The 19,740-nt window shown below is 38.5% G+C and overlaps 1 protein-coding gene across 7 annotated transcripts in view; it reads left to right on the forward strand.

Moving 5' to 3' along the window:
* SLC44A1 (solute carrier family 44 member 1) overlaps positions 1 to 19,740 on the forward strand; it is a 221,834-nt gene that overhangs the window by 128,324 nt on the left and 73,770 nt on the right. For all 7 annotated transcript variants that reach the window (XR_002179165.3, XR_012332617.1, XM_019948952.3 and 4 more), the window contains exons 8-12: positions 2,326 to 2,465; positions 3,661 to 3,847; positions 4,954 to 5,119; positions 6,128 to 6,284; positions 6,972 to 7,055. Coding sequence is in view for 5 of the 7 variants with exons in the window: in XM_019948952.3 (XP_019804511.1) it covers positions 2,326 to 2,465; positions 3,661 to 3,847; positions 4,954 to 5,119; positions 6,128 to 6,284; positions 6,972 to 7,055 (734 nt within the window). In the remaining 2 variants the exon portion in view is untranslated. The remainder of the gene's footprint in view (positions 1 to 2,325; positions 2,466 to 3,660; positions 3,848 to 4,953; positions 5,120 to 6,127; positions 6,285 to 6,971; positions 7,056 to 19,740) is intronic.

The following is a 19,740-nucleotide window of genomic DNA, read 5'->3' on the forward strand; positions in this document are numbered from 1 at the left end:
CAGGCTGTGTTCACGCCGCCAAACTCAGTCCTCTCCCGGCGCTCCGACAAAAGCCGGAGCCTCAGCTCCCAGTCCCACCCGCCCGGGCAGGTGAGCAGGGAAGCCTCTCGGGCTGGTGAGTTCCGGTCGGCCCAATCCTCTGCGCTGGAATCTGACCGCTTTGCCCTCCGCACCCCTGTTGCTGTGCTCTCCTCCGCGGCTCCCAAGCTCCCCCACTCCGCCTCCCGAAGTCTCCACCCGCGAAGGGGCTTCCTAGTGTGTGGACACTTTTCCTCCTTCACAGCTCTCTCCCGCTGGTGCAGGACCCGTCCCTATCCTTTTGTCTCTGTTTAGTTTTTTCTTTTGCCCTAACCAGGTACGTGGGGGGTTCCTTGCCTTTTGGGAGGTCTGAGGTCTTCTGCCAGCGTTCAGTAGATGCTCTGTAGGAGTTGTTCCACGCGTAGATGTATTTCTGGTGTATCTGTGTGGAGGAAGGTGATCTCCGCGTCTTACTCTTCCGCCATCTTCCCGGAAGTCCTCCATCATTATTATCTCATTCTATTTTCCTTGAACTTCAGGCTTTCTCTCAACTTTTTATTTCTGTTTGTAGAGAACGTATTTTATCCCATTTTTTGAGGATATTAAACAGTTTTCCAAACAGTTTTCTTGTACCTTCAAGATTCCAAAATGGAAGTAGCCTTTCCCTTTCTCTGAAATATTCTTCATAGACTCATGGTTGCTTTGGTTTGTTTAATCATCTTCTATAGAAGAAACATTCATGCTTAATATTTGCCAACAGGTAGTTGGAATTTCCCTTCGACACTATTCACTCTTGACCTGAGTGCACATGGAGGTCAGGTTGATTTGCATAGATCTCAGCCCAGTTGCTTCTCTCCCAGGCATTCATCTCATCCACCGATACATACACATCTCTACTCGGAATCTTCCATTTCCTTACCGTGGCCTACGACGCCTTGCGGTATGATCTGGTGCCCAGCTCCCTCTCTGCACACATCTCTTACTGCTTTCCCCATTGCTCGTTGCTGTAGCTCTAGTGGCCTCCTCTTTTCTTGCCTGCCAGGCATGGCCCATATCAGCATCTTAGAACTTGCTGTTTCCTCTTGCCTGGAACACTCTTAGATAGGTTCGTAGATGGCTTTCTCCCTGTCTTTGATTCTTTTGCTCCAATATCGTCTCACCCCAGTGAGGCCTTGCTTATATAAAATTGTAATGCTTTCCCAGCGCTAGCACTTTCTATCCCTTACTGGCAGCTTTTTTCTTAGATTTAATATACTCTATTTTCACTTGTTTCCTTGTTTTTTTTGTTTCCCCATTACTCTGTACACTGCATGAGAGTTGATGTTGGTTTTTCACCGCTCTATCCCCAGCCCCTAGAACAGTAGGTGCTGTAGGCACTCAAAGTGTTTGTCGAATGGGTTGAATGAAGGTGTCCAAAGCAGCTCTCTTATATGGAGGCAGGTCTGCCTCCCTCTTCAGTCTAGATCTCAGAATCTCTGAACCAGTCATGGAGATAAAACTTCCCATCCCTAGTGCCCACCGCTCTCCAGCTATCAAAGATTTCCTATTTTTTTTTTTACATCTTTATTGGAGTATAATTGCTTTACAATGGTGTGTTAATGTCTGCTTTATAACACAGTGAATCAGTTATACATATACATATTGTTGCCATATCTCTTCCCTCTTGCGTCTCCCTCCCTCCCACCCTCCCTGTCCCACCCCTCCAGGCGGTCACAAAGCACCAAGCTGATCTCCCTGTGCTATGCGGCTGCTTCCCACTAGCTAAAAGATTTCCTATCTTTGTTCCTACCTTTGGTGGGAACTACTCATTTGATCTTCATTTATTCATTGTACAAATATTTCATCAACTGCATGAGTGTATCCTCACTAGGCACTAGGGTTACTGTACAACAGAGAAGATCTTTGCCTTCCTCAGCTTCATTGCTGATTTCTGTAACCCTTACTTGCTTCCCATAGGCTCCCTAGTTTAAGCAGGCGCTGAGGCTGTCTTCGTGACCAGTTCCTCTCAGGGGTGTCTGTCCTTGCTGGCTCTCTCTCAGCTTCAGAGCTGATAATAAATACAGTTAAAGGAAGTTTATTTGATACAGTGAGAGATTTGTAAGTGCCTAATGTGGAAGATGTAAGTGGAGTCATTGGCGTTCCCCTTATGCTGGCAAAAAGTTACGGCCACGCACCTCCCAGCCAAGTGGATTGTTGCTGTGTTAGTCCACGTTGATGTATAGGAAGGGGCCAGAAAATTGAGGATTTATGTTACACATTTTCTTGTGCCAGTTATTGCAAAAACAATTGTTTTTTTTTTGTCTCCAGGTGGCACAGGTGTACTATGGTGGCTATATGCAAAGCAAAGAAAGTCTCCCAAAGAAACAGTTATCCCTGAGCAGCTTCAGGTAGCTGAAGACAATCTTCGGGCCCTCCTCATCTATGCCATTTCAGCTACAGTGTTCACAGTGAGTACAGGCCTTGGTGTATCTTTCAGGTTTATGTTTTAATTTCTAGATCATTAATGAAGCAGAAACTCATGCTTAGCCATTGCATGCCTAACCATGATCCCTATTGGATGAAATCTCTGCCCCACAGTGTATGACATACTCAGAAGGCTTCAGAAGGCTCCCCTAAATGATGAGTGCTATTTTATGTGACATTTTATTCTGTGCTGCCTGCTTTTTGAGAGGGAATTTTCACCTAGAGTATTAATTATCATTTTCTAGTAAGAACATACATCTTATTGTCATGAGATAGTGTAATTATAGAAAAGTCTATTAAGAAATAGGCTACCTAGTGTCATTCCATCTACGTATTCACTAATTATTTCCCATTTTTCCCTTTTAAACTTTTAACAACATTATTTTAAAAACAGAGGTGAGCTTCACTAACTAGTATAATTATTATAAGAATTGCAGTAAAATTATTCATTAACATGTGGTTCGATAATCTATATTCATATCTTTGGTTCATCTCCTTCTCCTCTCTGAAAAAAGGGGAAAAAAATCTCAGTCCACTTCTTGGAGCAATCCCAAGCTTTTCATTGAGCATTAGAAACTAAAAATAAAGCCATCGCAAAACCATTGGTGCCAAAAGATTTTTGTTTGCTATCGTTGTACAAATATTTATTAATCATCTTTTAAGTACAGTTCTCTGCGCCAGGTGCCAGGGCAGAGTGGGGAGTGACAAAGGATAAATTTGACATGGACCCGGCTTGTAAGGTGCTTTTGTTCCAACAAGGGAGATGAGGTATAAGTTCTCTGTGCTTTTGTGGTCATAGCATATCGTCTTTTCCCCTATTTTCAGAGTGGCAAGCATGTATCTATTTAAATAACTTAAGAGTCTCATCCTGATGACAAACAACACGTTTTGATTCATAACGAGTGGAAAAAGGGAAAGTAGAAGAATTAATACATCTAGGATATATTAATAAATTGAGAAACTCTTTTATGTTTAGCTTTAAAAGACATTTTCAATATATAATGAAAAATAAGGGCTGCAAGAGAGATACAGACTGTTAAAGCGTTATTGGGGTTCAGAGAATGATACATCCCCATTTTGGAATGAAAGGTTATGTTAAAATTTTTCCACCATTGTTCAGTTCCTGTTTTTACTGCTTAAAACAGTAGCTGGAATCTTTCCATCTGTTCTCTCCTACAGGTTATCTTGTTCCTCATAATGTTAGTCATGCGCAAGCGGGTTGCTCTCACCATCGCCTTGTTCCACGTGGCTGGCAAGGTTTTCATTCACTTGCCACTGCTAGTCTTCCAACCCTTTTGGACTTTCCTTGCTCTTGTCCTGTTTTGGGTGTATTGGATCATGACACTTCTCTTTCTTGGCACTACCGGTAAGAAGACATGTTACTTCTTTCTTTTAGTAATGACACTGATTTGCATTAAAATATTTTAAAACATCAGAGAGGTATAATTCTTAAGACATTTATGGACTAAGGTCTAACAACCATCAGAATTAGCAATGGTTATGGCTCTTCAATAACATATTCCCCATTCATGATTTTTAGAACATCCCAGCAAAATGAGTCTAAACCAGGTAGGGCCTGAAATCATATCCAGTTTCAAGATGGTTATGGATTTGAAGTAAGTTCCTGTACTGACTCAGACATTTGGATTCATTCTAAGATGAACTGATGAATGCAGTGCTGCTCTGGAATTGCCTCAAACTCCAGTTATAGCCAAAGATCAACTTGCTTCCTTGGGACTTTCTAGTTTGGAAATGACCTGAACCTATGTAGAGCTAGTAGTGATACAGTTCACAGTTAGACTCCCAGACTTGCTTGTAGCCATACTTAATATCAAAGGTTATGTATGTCTAAATGGAATTAGTTATGAGGAGTGGTATAAGGATAGTAAGCTTATATGGAACTTCTTTGGCCATTCAGCACACCATCACCAATTGAAAATAATATTAATTTCTGTACTTTGCTAATAATTTAGGTCTATAATTATTGGACAAGTAATACCTCTGAAAAAAAATTGAAGTGTTTGAAAATTCATGCCTACACTAAATAACTGATAAGGTGGTAGGAACTATATTCAGGGACTTCCCTTGTGGTCCAGTGGCTAAGACTCTGAGCTCCCAATGCCGGGGGCCCAGGTTCGATCCCTGGTCAGAGAACTAGATCCCACATACCTCAGCTAAAGATCCCGCACGCGGCAACGAAGATCCTATGTGCCGCAGTTACGACCCAGTGCAGCCAAATAGATAAATAAATAAATATTAAAACAAAAATCTATATTCAAATAGAACAACTTTTAAAAGCTATATATGATGGCTTTGAGGGTCCCTTAATGTAATAGCACTGTGATCATGAAGTCAGTGGTTTCAGGATAGGGACATATTGTTGGAAATTAGATTAATCTCTTAGATTTAATAGCCATACTTATTGGTTTATGCTTTATGTGCTCCTTCTTTCCTTCTTTGATATTTTCCTAGGCAGCGCTGTTCAGAATGACCAAGGCTTTGTGGAGTTCAAAGTTTCTGGGCCTCTGCAATACATGTGGTGGTACCATGTGGTGGGTCTGATTTGGATCAGTGAATTTATTCTAGCCTGTCAACAGATGACTGTGGCAGGAGCTGTGGTAACATACTATTTTACTAGGTGAGAATTTATACTTGTCAGAAAACTTAATTTGTAACTACATGGATGGACCTAGAGGGTATTATGCTAAGTGAAATAAGTCAGACAGAGAAAGATAATAACTTAACTTGTAACTACATGGATGGACCTAGAGGGTATTATGCTAAGTGAAATAAGTCAGGAAGAGAAAGATAGTAACTTTGTATAGTGACCGATGATAACTAGACTTATTGTGGTGATCATTTTGTAATGTATAGAAATATTGAATCACTATGTTGTACACCCAGAACTAACATAGTGTTGTAGGTTAATTAAAAAAAGAAAGAAAGAAAGAAAACTTAAGATCATCTAAGTGGTTTTGTTTAAAGGAAATGGAACTGAGACCGGTAAGAGTTCCATTTCTTTAAAAAGTAATTGGAAGTGAATATAACAAAATGTGTAGTTGATCATTCTGTGAGGTAGGAAAATGGGAGGTTATTATTTTATTCTTTATACTCTTCTGTAGCTTTCTCAAAAAATTAATTAGAACCGCAGGTCATGCTACACTTAAATTACATTTAGCAGAAGAACGAATCTTGTAGTAGTGTCTTATGTACTTTTGCTTTATATAAACGTCCATCAAAGGATAACAAGTCTTTTTAATTTGTATGGATCAGAACAAGTATTGTGACTTCCTTTCCTAACTTCATAGCTGAGTGTACACTACAATAGGCCTTATAGTTTTCTATTATAATGAGGTGCCAGGCCTAACATCTTTTTAAGTTCCATTATCTGATTCTACAATTAACCCCATAACTATTTGCTAATAAGAGCTTTCAAAGCACAGTTTTATTTAACTTAAAGTGTTACAGCATAAGAACCCCATGAAACTACCATAAAGCAATGAAACATTAATTTTACATGGTACATCTGTAGCGTTTATATTACTTTGCCATTTTGTCATAGAGCTAGAATAAGAAAAATGAACTAATCTTTCACTCTTTTGGACTCTAAACCATCTCTGTGTTTCCATCTTGGTCTTTTATATAGGGATAAAAGGAATTTGCCATTTACACCTATTTTGGCATCGGTGAATCGCCTTATTCGTTACCACCTTGGTACTGTGGCGAAAGGATCTTTCATTATCACATTAGTCAAAATTCCACGAATGATCCTTATGTACATTCACAGTCAGCTCAAAGGAAAGGTAAGGAAAAACCCTTTTCTGGACTTTCTGTGGGCAAATTCCAGAACTTCAGTTCTGCATGTAGCAAAGTTCCCAGCGATATTAAGTCCAAGTGCAAATGTTTTTTCAAAGTCCTTGCCTAATAGAATCTAATTCTTCCCTTTTGTCTCCCACTCTTGCACTCTGTAGTTTCCCCAAATGTCCTGTGCTTCTCTTCCTCTGTGTGGACTCAACACGCTTTCTTCCTTGGAACCTCCTTTCTGTCCTTGACTGCAGAAATACCATGCATTTCTACATAGCTTAGCTCAAATGCCCCCTCTTCCTAGAAGCCTCCCCCGAGTCCTCTCACCTCCCAAGTGATGTCTTCTCTCTCTCTTCTCCACTCTCATAGCACTAGTATCTATATCATATTCTGATTCTAATTGTTGTTATGTTTAGCGCTTTTTTTTTCTCCTACTAGATTATAAGTTCCTTGTTGGTCTTATATACCTTATATCTTGTATCCAATAGGTACTAAGTAAATGTTGAATTGAACTGATTAAAAATAATTCAGCCATTACATTTTGAGGGAAAAAAGGGTGAGTGTGGAGGCTTTGAAGCATAGGTTGTGATTTTTCTTAATTTTTATTTTTCTAAAATTTAGAATATTCTATATGATATGGTTTGATTCTTTGGTCTTTAATTATTTCCATTTTTCATTCTTTCCAGGAAAATGCTTGTGCTCGATGTGTGCTGAAATCTTGCATTTGTTGCCTTTGGTGTCTTGAAAAGTGCCTAAATTATTTAAATCAGGTAAAATGTTTTTTTGGTTTTTTATTTTTTTGTTTGTTTGTTTTTAATTGTCATATCCTTTCTATGTTTCTTTTTTTTTTAATTGGGTTATAGTTTTTTTACAATGTTGTGTTAATTTCTACTGTACAGCGGAGTTCCCTGTGCTATACAGCAGGTTCTTATTAGTTATCTGTTTTATACATATTAGTGTATAGATGCCAATCCCAATCTCCCAATTCATCCCCCACCTGGTGCCAAGTAAAATGTTTTAAAAATACATTTAACATTCACTTTCAAAGATAGGTTCATTGTTTCTTCTTCCAAGATAAAGTTATTGAGCTTAAGTGAAAGATGTTTTGTTTTTCTCATGGTGTTATACATTGTACCTTGATCACGTATAACTGTTTCAATCATATTCTTGTTTTTAAACGTAATATATGTTCTTACCAAGGCTTATTATTAATTAATTGTAGTACATTGATAAAATATTATTAGTGTCCATCTTTCAGGAAAGACATTTATCTCTTATCCCTTAATTCACATCCTTTCATCTTTGATTTTCTCTGAGAATCTGTCTACTCTAGCCACAGTTCTTTAATTCTTTTAATGCTTTTTGAAAGCTTTAGTGAAAAGCTGTTGTGACACTTGCTCCTTTTTGCAACTGTCTACTGTTGTTCAAAACTAGCATGCTCTGTAGGCCCTGGGGTTTTTTTTGTTTTTGTTTTTTGTCTAACTGCTGAAGACTATGATACTGGCCTGGAAAATATTATCAAAGGAAGTGCTATTTCTAAGGTCAAATGGAGGGATTGATACTTATGGGGTAACAGTTCTTAGCGGAGTGGGTCTTTCTGTATCTGAGCATGTAGGACTCTCGCTGTGAAATACTCTGTTCATCTGGGTTGGTTTGTTTTTGTTTTTTTTTAAACCACTTTTCTCTAGTCGCTGAAAATCAATTCTAATGTACTGATGCCCTCATCTAATGGACCAAAGATAAAAATTGACTTTCTCACCATTTACCTTTAAGTGATTGCAGGGTAGCATTGCACTTTCCATTCACTCACGGGTAGTCAAAGGGTAGGAGTCCAGTGGTGGTGGTGTTGAGCTTGCCTGGAGTTTGCTTTATTGGAGTTTTATGGTTAATATGATAAAGTAGGTATGACATTTCATTAGCAAAATACATTCTTGTAGCTCATCATACTCTATGGATGTAAAGCATTTGGAAGGTTATTATTAAAATAATTAGTAACAACCACAACATTCTGAAAAATTATGTCCTTTAAAATTTGGTTTGGGACCAAGTCATCTTCATCAAAAAAGTTGATGGATGCACTAAAGATAATCATCGTTACATTTGTATCTGTCACTAAATAGCTTATTCTCAGACATATGGGCTAACGTCAGCTCTCTGTTTTCAGTTCCCACAGGCACCTTTTGCTCTCGTAGTTTCCAGAATGTTCAGGGAAATAACTTCCTTCCAATGCTTGACTGACTCTTACTGATCCTTAATGATTCTTCCTGAGCATCACCTCTAAGGAACTTTCCCTCATTACCCCAGCCCCTCCTCTGACTTTCTACAACACCAGTTCATACCTCTGTGAAAACACTAAGAACACTCTATGGGAGTTGTCTGTTCACTTCATCTCATCCTTTAGACTTTTACATCCTTAAAGGCAAGACTTATTTTTGTCTCTCCAGAAACTATCACAGTGCCTGGTATACAGTAGGTGGTCTTTAACTGTTTTCTGAATGAATGATTAGTTAATCAATGAATATTTGGACTAAAAAAGACTGAGACAGTGATATAAAACTCTTAAGAATCTCAAAAAGGATATGTGCAGTTATACTACAGGAAGAAAACAAATCACATCATGTCAAGATGGTCAGTAACCATGTGCAAACATCCAAAGTTTTCAGCTCATTCCAAACTAAACATTAGTCAGCGGTTTAGTCCCAGCAGTCCTGAGATGTATATACAAATTACAAGTTGGTCTTTCTTTTATAGGTTTTGTCCATTTTGCATCCTCATTAGGTAGGCATGATGTCTAAAGATTCAAGGGAGGCATCAAAATAGTAGTAAATCAAATATGGGAGCAAAGGTTTAGGGAGAGTGATTCTGAACTCATACCTGGTAGCTCTCTTTGGGAATATGAAGCGTTGCGATATGGGAACTGGTTACCACTGGAGCTTCATGTCTCTTGTTTTCATAGGAATTTTATTTGAAATGAGGTCAACATATTGAAGACATTAGCATACTTCCTGCCATGACAGGTTAAGCATAAGTACCAGTTACCAGTGGAATTTTTTAACCCTTGTTCCTGTGAAATGTTTCAGAGCTGGATAGGCACCCATCTGTTTGAAGTGTTTAAGATGATAGGGGTCGTGGTGGTACTGAATAAATGAGCTCCAGAGACTTTTCTAAACTTTGAGAAAACAGGATATAAGAGTATGATCTACTAGTGCAAGAAGGGACCTTTTTAGCGCTGTCACACACATTCGGCAGTTGTAAGCTTAGTGCTCTGCTAGAGATGAAGCCATAGCTGGCCCCAAGATGATGGAGTCGACTCACACCTTTCGTTTTGTCTCCTGTATTTTATTTATCATTGCTTTCTGAAAATGAAGTTCCTTTTCCCATACACATAGGATTGAGCCCACACTTTTATAGCCTTGTTGGAGAAGGTACAGTGGATAATTGGGGGGAGGCTCAATAAAGAGAGCCCAGATGTTGAAGACGTGTTTCAATCCCCAGCAGTGTAACTGGCAAGCTCCGTGAAAGCTCTGAGTCTCAGTTTTCTTCTTCAGTAAGTGGAGAAAAATATACCTGTCCTCACAGGCTTTAGGTTAGGATGAAATATAATGCAGATAAATCAGCTCTTACAGTGGCTAACTCTTGGTAGATACCTAGTAAGTGGTGTTATCGCTCTCCCTCCACCGCATTTTATTTTTTTATAAAGAACTCCCTATGTTTTACTCTAAGATAACAGAGCTATGACAAAGAAAATTCAAAAGGTAGTTCTACAAATGAATCTATTTTCTGTAAAAATAAATGTAATGTAAGATACTGAAGAGTTTGGAAAACCAAGACAAGAACAAAATATCACCCATGATCTCACCATGCTAACAGAACACTTTTGTTACCGGCCAAACGGCAATTCCTCTGTCCTGGACCTCCCGAAGGAGAGAACTCAGTCGAGAGACATAGAGCAGTTTTAAGCAGCAGCAGTTTTATTAAGCAAAGCGAGAATATCCTCCCAAGAGAGAGAAGGGGAGCAGGCCGTCCAGAAATCAGAAGCAGCCCGCAACGGGTGTAGGGCTGGTTTTTCAGAGTGGTGGAAAGTCCCTCCTTGTGTCTTGCATCATTTGACTGCCGAGGTGATTGACAGCTTTAGGTTATATGACTTTTCTCTTTGTGCGCAGGGGCTTACCCACAAGCACCCAAGCGAAACCCCGGGGGACATGGGCAAAAACCGCAATGCTAATTTATTATAAATACGGCATAATGAACCCCGGGTTTTACTCTGAGGCACCTTTTAGGTCTTGGTGAGCCTACGTCAACCTGTGCTGACGGGTTCATCTTGTTTGGTCTTCATAAGGCTGGAATCGTAGCGGTCCTTGACCGCAAAAAGGGAAGATCTCTGGGCATGTTCTGATCACCCGTGTCCAGGTCGGGGAGGGAAAGATGACCCTGTCCAGGACAGGGCGAGGAGCCGCTCATGTCTAACTACCTACCACTTTCATTAAAATACTTATCATTAGCTTTGAGAAAAAGTTTGCAGTATTTCACTTCAGTTAATGTCTGATAAGCTCTAAACCTCATATGTAAAATGGGGCTAATAAGAGTATCTGTAGTGGGACTTCCCTGGTGGCACAGTGGTTAAGAATCCACCTGCCAATGCAGGGGACACGGGTTTGAGCCCTGGTCTGGAAAGATCCCACAGGCCACGGAGCAACTAAGCCCATGCACCACAACTACAGAGCCTGTGCTCTAGAGCCCACGAGCCACAACTACTGAGCCCGCATGCTGCAACTACTGAAGCCTGCGCACCTAGAGCCCATGCTCCGCAGCAGGAGAAGCCACCGCAGTGAGAAGCCCGCACACCGCAACGAAGAGTAGCCCCCACTCACTGCAACTACAGAAAGCCTGTGAGCAGCAACGAAGACCCAACGCAGCCCCAGAAATTAATTAATTAATTAAATAAATTTAAAAAACAAGAGTATCTGTAGTGCCAGTTACCGTGAGGATGAAGAGAGTCTACAGTGCTCTAAGCATGTGCTCAGTGAGTGGTGAATCTTATTCTATAGTACTGTCCACAGTTAATTTCTTTTACATCTTTATAATGTGCAGCAGTTATATTTTTTATTTTCTCTTGTCAATTCTGTTCAACTTTTCTTTCATGGTTTCTTACTTGGCTTTTATACTTAGAAAAGTTTTCCCCACCTCAGGATCCAATAGTTATTCTAGCATTTTTTCATATAGTCCTTTAAAGATTCCCCCTTTTTAAAAGGGAAAAAAAAATTTTTAGTTTATCTGGGATTTAATCAGTTGTCCCAGGACCAGTTAGTGATTAATCTATCCTTTCTTCTGCTGTGAAGTGTCAATTTGATCGTGTATTAAACTCTTACATATCATACTTGAGTCTGTCTTTGGGCTTTCTTTTCTGATCTGTTCTTCTACTGGCACTGTTTGTTTGTTTGTTTTTAATTTAAAAATTTTTTTGAAGTATAGTTGATGTGCAGTATTATGTAAGTTACAGGTGTACAGTACTAGAATATTTAATTATACTTCATCATATATCTCAAGTATCCTGTGATGCAAATCTCTCATTCTTATTTTTCAAAGATTTCTTGTCAAGTCACCTGTTTATTCTCTGAGGTTATCTTTAGAGTATTCAGTAGAGTACATTGAAAACATAATACTAATTATAATGCCAGCTAACACTTACTGAGCACTTACCATGTGCCGTGCACTGTGGCTCACACTTCACATGCAGAGTCTCTCAGTTGGAGTTCTGTTTTGTGTAGTACTCTCTGGAGTACTGGTTAACAGTGAGTTAGTTAAGGTCCCTTTGCATCATCTTCCTCCTATCCTTTCTTCTGCTGTCAACTCCTGATGTCAGCATGCAACCCACAGTCAAAATCCTGGAGCAGGACTGGACAACACAAACCCCTGCAGGGCCGGTTGAAGTCCGTTACACCACTTCTGTGAGTGAGTGCAGCAGCCAGGGTCTAAAGCAATAGGGAGCAGTAGAGAGTGATCAACTGGATGGTCACTTTCCATCCAAAGAGGGCCATTACTACTTAGCTCTGGGATACTGTTTGCCATGTGAGAATTTATAGACAGTTTCTAACTCTTCCAGTTTTCTAAGAGAAGCCAGAATTCTGGATGTTTGCATTTTATCTCCTGCTATTAAAATGTTGACAACTAATAAAGAAAAGAATAACTCTGAGTGAGCCAAAGCAAACACTGTGTTGTCTTTGGACCCCACAATGTCAGTTGCCCATAGGCCACCAGTTTGTTGCCACTGCCTTAGAGAATGTAGAGGATAATAGAGAGGAGTGTTTACATGGAGGCAGGGTAGACCAAAGTCATTGTGCAGCACACTATGAAATTCCATAATCCCAAACCATACTTCAATGCTAAACAATGTGGAAAATATAGCTGACTTCAGAAAAAGACCTTTAGATTTTTAAAATAAGCTATTAAATATTTACAACATAGGTGCTAGAGTTTTGCAGATAAACAGAGTGAACTGTGAACTGCTGTTTGTTTCTGCAGGTGCTTATCTTAATGTGACAGGAAAGTTATGGTACATCTAATCTGACCTATAGAATTCACTTTAGGTAGAAAGATTGTTACAACTAGAATCTGTTACATTTGGGCATTGCATTACTCAGGCCTTGATTTACTTAGACTCCACTTGAAGATAGTACATTTAACACTGGAGGGTATCTGCTCTCTGGCCGATAAGCTCTTAAGATTATAAAGCTTTTCTCTACATAGTATGAGTGGGAGTTATTTTTTGAGCACCTACTTAAATCCTTGATAGTATACAAAGCACTTCATATATATTATCACTTTCTCTACACAACTCTGAAAGGAAGGCACATTTCCTCTGTTATACATGAGAAAATTGAGCCTGGTACCTTGTGGCAGATCACATGACCTAGAGGTGGAGGAAGTTTTCTAGTCTAAGTCTAGTCTAAGTTTACCTAGATGACAATGCACAGTGTCCTACAGTTGACCCTTGAACAACATAGTTTTAAATTGTGTGGGTCCATCACAGATGAACTTCTCGCCCACCTGGCGAGAGGGATTTAATTGTAAAGGGAGGAGGAGTGAGGCTGATGATGGGGAGGCACATGCATTAGTCTACCAAGCAAGGGGCAGGGCTTTTTCGAGGGGGTGGGGTGCCACCCCCTTTTTATCCTGTTTTGGTCCTTAATGTACAGTACTGGCATGGGTAGGTGTGTCGTTTAATATGCTAATGTAGTGAAATCAACATAGAATGAAAAACAAATTGTGCGGGTCCACTTATGCGCAAATTTTTTAAAATAAATACTACAGTACTGCACAATCCACTGTTGGTTGAATACACGGATGCTGGAATCACAGAAAACATAGAGTATAAAGTTATATGCGGATCTTCGACTGTGAGGGGGAGTTGGCACCCCAGCCCCTGCGTTGATCAAGGGTCAACTGTATATACATTTTTGTGAAACTTAAAGAAAACTAAAGTATAGTTTATTATAGAGAATATGCAAACATCTCAAACTTTCATGTTTCATGCTATGAACTAAGGTAAGTGATGGTTTTAAAGACAATCTATTTAAATTAAGATTTGCAAAATACTTTTAATTCTTATGCCCCTTAAAATAATATTTGCAACCAAACTGAATGAAATATATGGTATAGATTGGACTTTGTGCCCCTTCCATTCCCTCACTCAAAATAAGAAAGGGATCATTTTACTTACCATTTCCTTTATTTAATGTATAATGATCCACAAAGTTGTACATAACTGTTCCCCTTTTCCTACCATTGCTGTCTAGCTTGCCCATATTAATTGAGTTATTATGTAAAGATTTTAAACTTTAAGAGAATTTCTAGGTCCTTCAGTGAACAAAAGAAAGTGTGTAAAAATGTAGAAGCTGTTCTCTGACTGGTGGCCAGGCAGGCCTGGGTTACCTGCCTGGCGATCCTCTGCCCTAACATATTTTCTTTCACATGACCAGTACTTTTTCACAAAAATGCACACACCAGTAACCACTTGGACTAACAGGCATCCTTTTAAAAAGATTCCTGGATGGTGATCATCTTTTATCTTGCTTCTGAGAATTGAATAGTCTCTAAGCCTGTGCCCTGCCTGAGCAGATGTTGTGCACAGGCTAAATGTTAATCATTATGCCTGTCTGTGGGCAGTTTAGCTCAAGATCAGGAAGGCGGTCTGGGAAGCAGGTGGGTGGGCTCTAAAAATCTTAACTAAGTGGTCTGCAGAAAGCTCAGAGAACAGTTAGGGAAAGCTACAAAGGACTCAGAATCTCTTGAGAACCTTAGCATGAACCCTTTAACTAAGAGGTATAGAAGCAGAGGGAAATTTCAGTGGCCTGCTATGATCTTTAGCACATTGTTCTTCCTGAAGAGGTCATCTTGACCTTTGTGTATCACATGCAGCTCATCTTCCTGCCTTGAGAGAGGGAAAACGTTTATAAAATACCCACCTACTTTTTTCAGTTAGGTTGAATATAAAGGAGTTGCATAGATCTGTAGGAATATTGCCAAGAAGGCTAAATTTCTATGAGAATATCCAACCCTGGAACTGAGGAGTGGAGAAAAGAAATCATTATTGCCTCCTTTCATGTCTACAAATAGCCTTTTGCTCTAAAAGTAGATGGAATGGGTGGAGCTGGGTGGGGGAGAGAAGAAAGAAGCAGCAGAGGAAGAATAATAATTGTCAAATGAACTGAAGCTTCTGAAAATTAATGAGAGCAAACAAAAACTTTTGTAGTTTAGTTTGGAAGTGTTGGGTCTGCTCCTAGACTCAGCTGGTCCGATGATAACAGAGAAGAGAGATTGGAGGTGTGTGGATCCTCTCTTGCTTCTGTCTCTTCTTTCAAGGAAAGTTATGTTCAAACTGGAAAGTGGAGAGCAACATAGTTAAGAGTTGTTCGTCCTCACTGAGGGGGTGGGATTTAAGACAACACCTAGTTGATTTAAATGGGTCATCCAATACCCTTGATTCTAGACATTATAATGATGCTTTTTTACATCAACATTAATAATATATATATGTGTGTGTGTGTGTGTGTGTGTGTGTATACATATATATAGTATGTATATAGTTAATATGGTAGGGTATTTCCCTCTGAAAACCTTTTATTAAATAACTGGCTTATTAGCCCCTGGATCATATCTTAGAATAGGGGAAATAAGGTTTTTCTCTTCAGGGAAATTGTATCTCAGATCACCAAGGACATTTGTCAATTGTTGAACTGAAGAATTATAGTAAAAAATGCTACAAGTCTGGAAGTTGTGGGAAAAGGTACTAATAGACTGGAAATGAGCAAATGTGGTTTGTATTTCGAAAGGGACGAGAAGGTGGGTTCCCTAGACTGTAAGTGAGGTTGGTATTGATTCTTGGCATTACTCTAGAGCCAGGGTCAGCAAAGTTTTTCTGCAAAGGACCAGACAGTGAACATTTTTGGCTTTGTGGGCCATATAGTCCCTGCCACAATTGCTCAGTTCTGCCATCATAACATGGAAACAGCCAAAACAGTTTGTAAACAAATGAACATGGCTGTTTTCCAATAAAACTTATGTACAGAAGTACAGATTTAGCCCACAGGTGGTAGTTTGAAAACCTCTTCTCTAGAATAAATTGTTAAATAGGGTTTTTTCTTGAGTACATAGGGAACTGGTGAGAAGTGGGAACAATCTGGGTTCTTTGAGAATAGATCAGGCTTGGGAAGTTCTTTATCATTTTTCAGCCGAGTTACTATTATACAAGATCAAAAGTATAGTTTATTTCGATGTCATGAGGCCTTTGGCAGAATGTTTCAAAAGAAGCTTTGTAGAAGATGAAAAAATGTGAACCACTGCAGTTAGGTGCCTGCTGCCTTTTAACTGATAGGAAACACTGGCAGATGACAGTATAAGTGAGCAAGCAGCAAATGAATGTTACCAGGACAATTTAATAGTATGATTTCCTTAAAATGTTGTATATATTAACTTTCAAGATAAGAAGACCTACAAACCTGATATAGTAATATATTGTGATGTTATGCCAATTTGTATGATGGAATTTCATATATCAAAATCATACTATATTTCTCAAAGAGCAACATAATTTCTTGCTGCTCCATTACTGTAAAAAGTTTATGAACCACAAGTAGTGACCTACTCAGTACAGTACTCTCTCCTTGGCCCTGAAAAGTTCTGCATTTTTAACCAATAAAATTAAGCATATAATGGCAAGCTAAATTTTTGATAACTCAAGCCTCATCTTCATACCAGGTTCTTAATAACTAACACGCGTACAGTTGGAACATTCATAAATTAAAGACCATCTCTCCTGGGCTCAATGTTTAAAACTTTTCAGACAACACAGTGTAAAGTAAGCCCTTCGTGTCCTGCAGTTTTCCAACAACTTCCATATTTTGGACTCACCAACAATTTCTTAAGTCAGCACAAAACCAAAAATTTCTCAGGACCGTAAGTTTTTTGGTTTATTTTTTTTTGTCAAAAGGAAATTATTATTATAATGATGAAAAACACCAAATCCACAAATCACTAAATGTGTATACATGAATATATACATCATTGTATTTTTTTCACATTTTTTTATTCAAGCAGAAAGTCACAAAAATTATAATCATCCTCATCAGTTCACTCAGTCCCATGTAATTTTTTTTCATCTTGATCTTTTGTTAGCACCTTTATGAATGCATCAGTTTTCCATTAGATTTCTGAAAATGCTTATTCATTCAGTTCAGCAGTACAGTCAGTTACCAGAAACCTGTACTTGTCAGAGTCTTTTCCATGCATTCCTTGAAGATGAAACCCTTTTATAGCAACATTTTTGCAAAACCATCAGAGTGCACCTAGAATTGTGTGTAAATGACAAAAGACTTAAAAATGACCACAGTTAAAGGTTTAATGAAAGTTCGTAATAATGCAATTGACAAGGAAATTTAGTTATTTCTGAGATATACATTTTAAAGCAATAACTAGAATTATGACTTATAACATTATACCAGAACATATAAGATTTCTAGGAATCTCATGTAATGTCTGAAACATTTATATTAACATATTTCCATACAAATAACCCAAAGAAAGTTTAGTATTAGTTTTTTGGGTTTTTTTTGAATTTTTGAATTTTATTTATTTTTCTATACAGCAGGTTTATATTAGTTATCAGTTTTATACACATCAGTGTATACATGTCAATCCCAATCATCCAATTCATCACCCCCCCACCCCCACCCCCCCCGTGGCTTTACCCCCTTGGTGTCCATACATTTGTTCTCTACATCTGTGTCTCAACTCTGCCCTGCAAACTGGTTCATCTGTACCATTTTTCTAGGTTCCACATACATGCGTTAATATACGATATTTTTTTTTCTCATTCTGACTTACTTCACTCTGTATGACAGTCTCTAGATCCATCCACGTCTCAACAAATGACCCAGTTTCGTTCCTTTTTATGGCTGAGTAATATTCCATTGTATATATGTATCACAACTTCTTTATCCATTCGTCTGTCGATGGGCATGTAGGTTGCTTCCATGACCTGGCTATTGTAAATAGTGCTGCAATGAACATTGGTGTGCATGTGTCTTTTTGAATTATGGTTTTCTCTGGGTATATGCCCAGTAGTGGGATTGCTGGATCATATGGTAATTGTATTTTTAGTTTTTTAAGGAACCTCGATACTGTTCTCCATAGTGGCTGTATCAATTTACATTCCCACCAACAGTGCAAGAGGGTTCACTTTTACCCACACCCTCTCCAGCATTTGTTATTTGTAGATTTTCTGATGATGCCCATTCTAACTGGTGTGAGTTGATACCTCACTGAAGTTTTGATTTGCATTTCTCTAATAATTAGTGATGTTGAGTAGCTTTTCATGTGCTTCTTGGCAATCTGTATGTCTTCTTTGGAGAAATGTCTATTTAGGTCTTCTGCCCATTTTTGGATTGGGTTGTTTGTTTCTTTAATATTGAGCTGCATGAGCTGTTTATATATTTTGGAGATTAATCCTTTGTCAGTTGATTCATTTGCAAATATTTTCTCCCATTTTGAGGGTTGTCTTTTGGTCTTGTTTATGTTTTCCTTTGCTGTGCAAAAGCTTTTAAGTTTCATTAGGTCCCATTTGTTTATTTTTGTTTTTATTTCCATTTCTCTAGGAGGTGGGCCAAAAAAGGATCTTGCTGTGATTTATGTCATAGAGTGTTCTGCCTATGTTTTCCTCTAAGAGTTTTATAGTGTCTGGCCTTACATTTAGGTATCGAATCCATTTTGAGTTTATTTTTGTGTATGGCATTAGGGAGTGTTCTAATGTCATTCTTTTACATGTAGCTGTCCAGTTTTCCCAGCATCACTTATTGAAGAGACTGTCTTTGTATATCCTTGCCTCCTTTGTCATAGATTAGTTGACCATAGTTGTGTGGGTTTATCTCTGGGCTTTCCATCTTGTTCCATTGATCTATGTTTCTGTTTTGGTGCCAGTACCATATTGTCTTGATGACTGTAGCTTTGTAGTATAGTCTGAAGTCAGGGAGTCTGATTCCTCCAGCTCCGTTTTTTTCCCTCAAGACTGCTTTGGCTATTTGGGGTCCTTTGTGTCTCCATACAAATTTTAAGATTTTTTGTTCTAGTTCCATAAAAATATGCCATTGGTAATTTGATAGGGATTGCATTGAATCTGTAGATTGCTTTGGGGAGTATAGTCATTTTCACAATATTGATTCTTCCAATCCAAGAACATGGTCTATCTCTCCATCTGTTGGTATCATCTTTAATTTCTTTCATCAGTGTCTTATAGTTTTCTGCATACAAGTATTTTGTCTCCATAGGTAGGTTTATTCCTAGGTATTTTATTCTTTTTGTTGCAGTGGTAAATGGGAGTGTTTCCTTAATTTCTCTTTCAGATTTTTCATCATTAGTGTATAGGAATGCAGGAGATTCCTGTGCATTAATTTTGTATCTGCAACTTTACCAAATTCATTGATTAGCTCTAGTAGTTTTCTGGTGGCATCTTTAGGATTCTCTATGTATAGTATCAAGTCTGCAAACAGTGACAGTTTTACTTCTTCTTTTCCAATTTGTATTCCTTTTATTTCTTTTTCTCTTCTGATTGCCATGACTAGGACTTCCAAAACTATGTTGAATAATAGTGGTGAGAGTGGACATCCTTGTCTTGTTCCTGATCTTAGAGGAAATACTTTCAGTTTTTCACCATTGAGAATGATGTTGGCTGTGGGTTTGTCATATATGGCCCTTATTATCTTGAGGTAGGTTCCCTCTATGCCCACTTTCTGGAGAGTTTTTATTATAAATGGGTGTTGAATTTTGTCAAAAGCTTTTTCGGCATCTCTTGAGATGATCATATGGTTTTTATTCTTCAATTTGTTAATGTGGTGTATCACATTGATTGATTTTCATATATTGAAGAATCCTTGCATCCCTGGGATAAATCCCACTTGATCA

This window comes from Tursiops truncatus, chromosome 6 (genome assembly GCF_011762595.2).
Source record: "Tursiops truncatus isolate mTurTru1 chromosome 6, mTurTru1.mat.Y, whole genome shotgun sequence".
NCBI lineage: Eukaryota > Metazoa > Chordata > Mammalia > Artiodactyla > Delphinidae > Tursiops > Tursiops truncatus.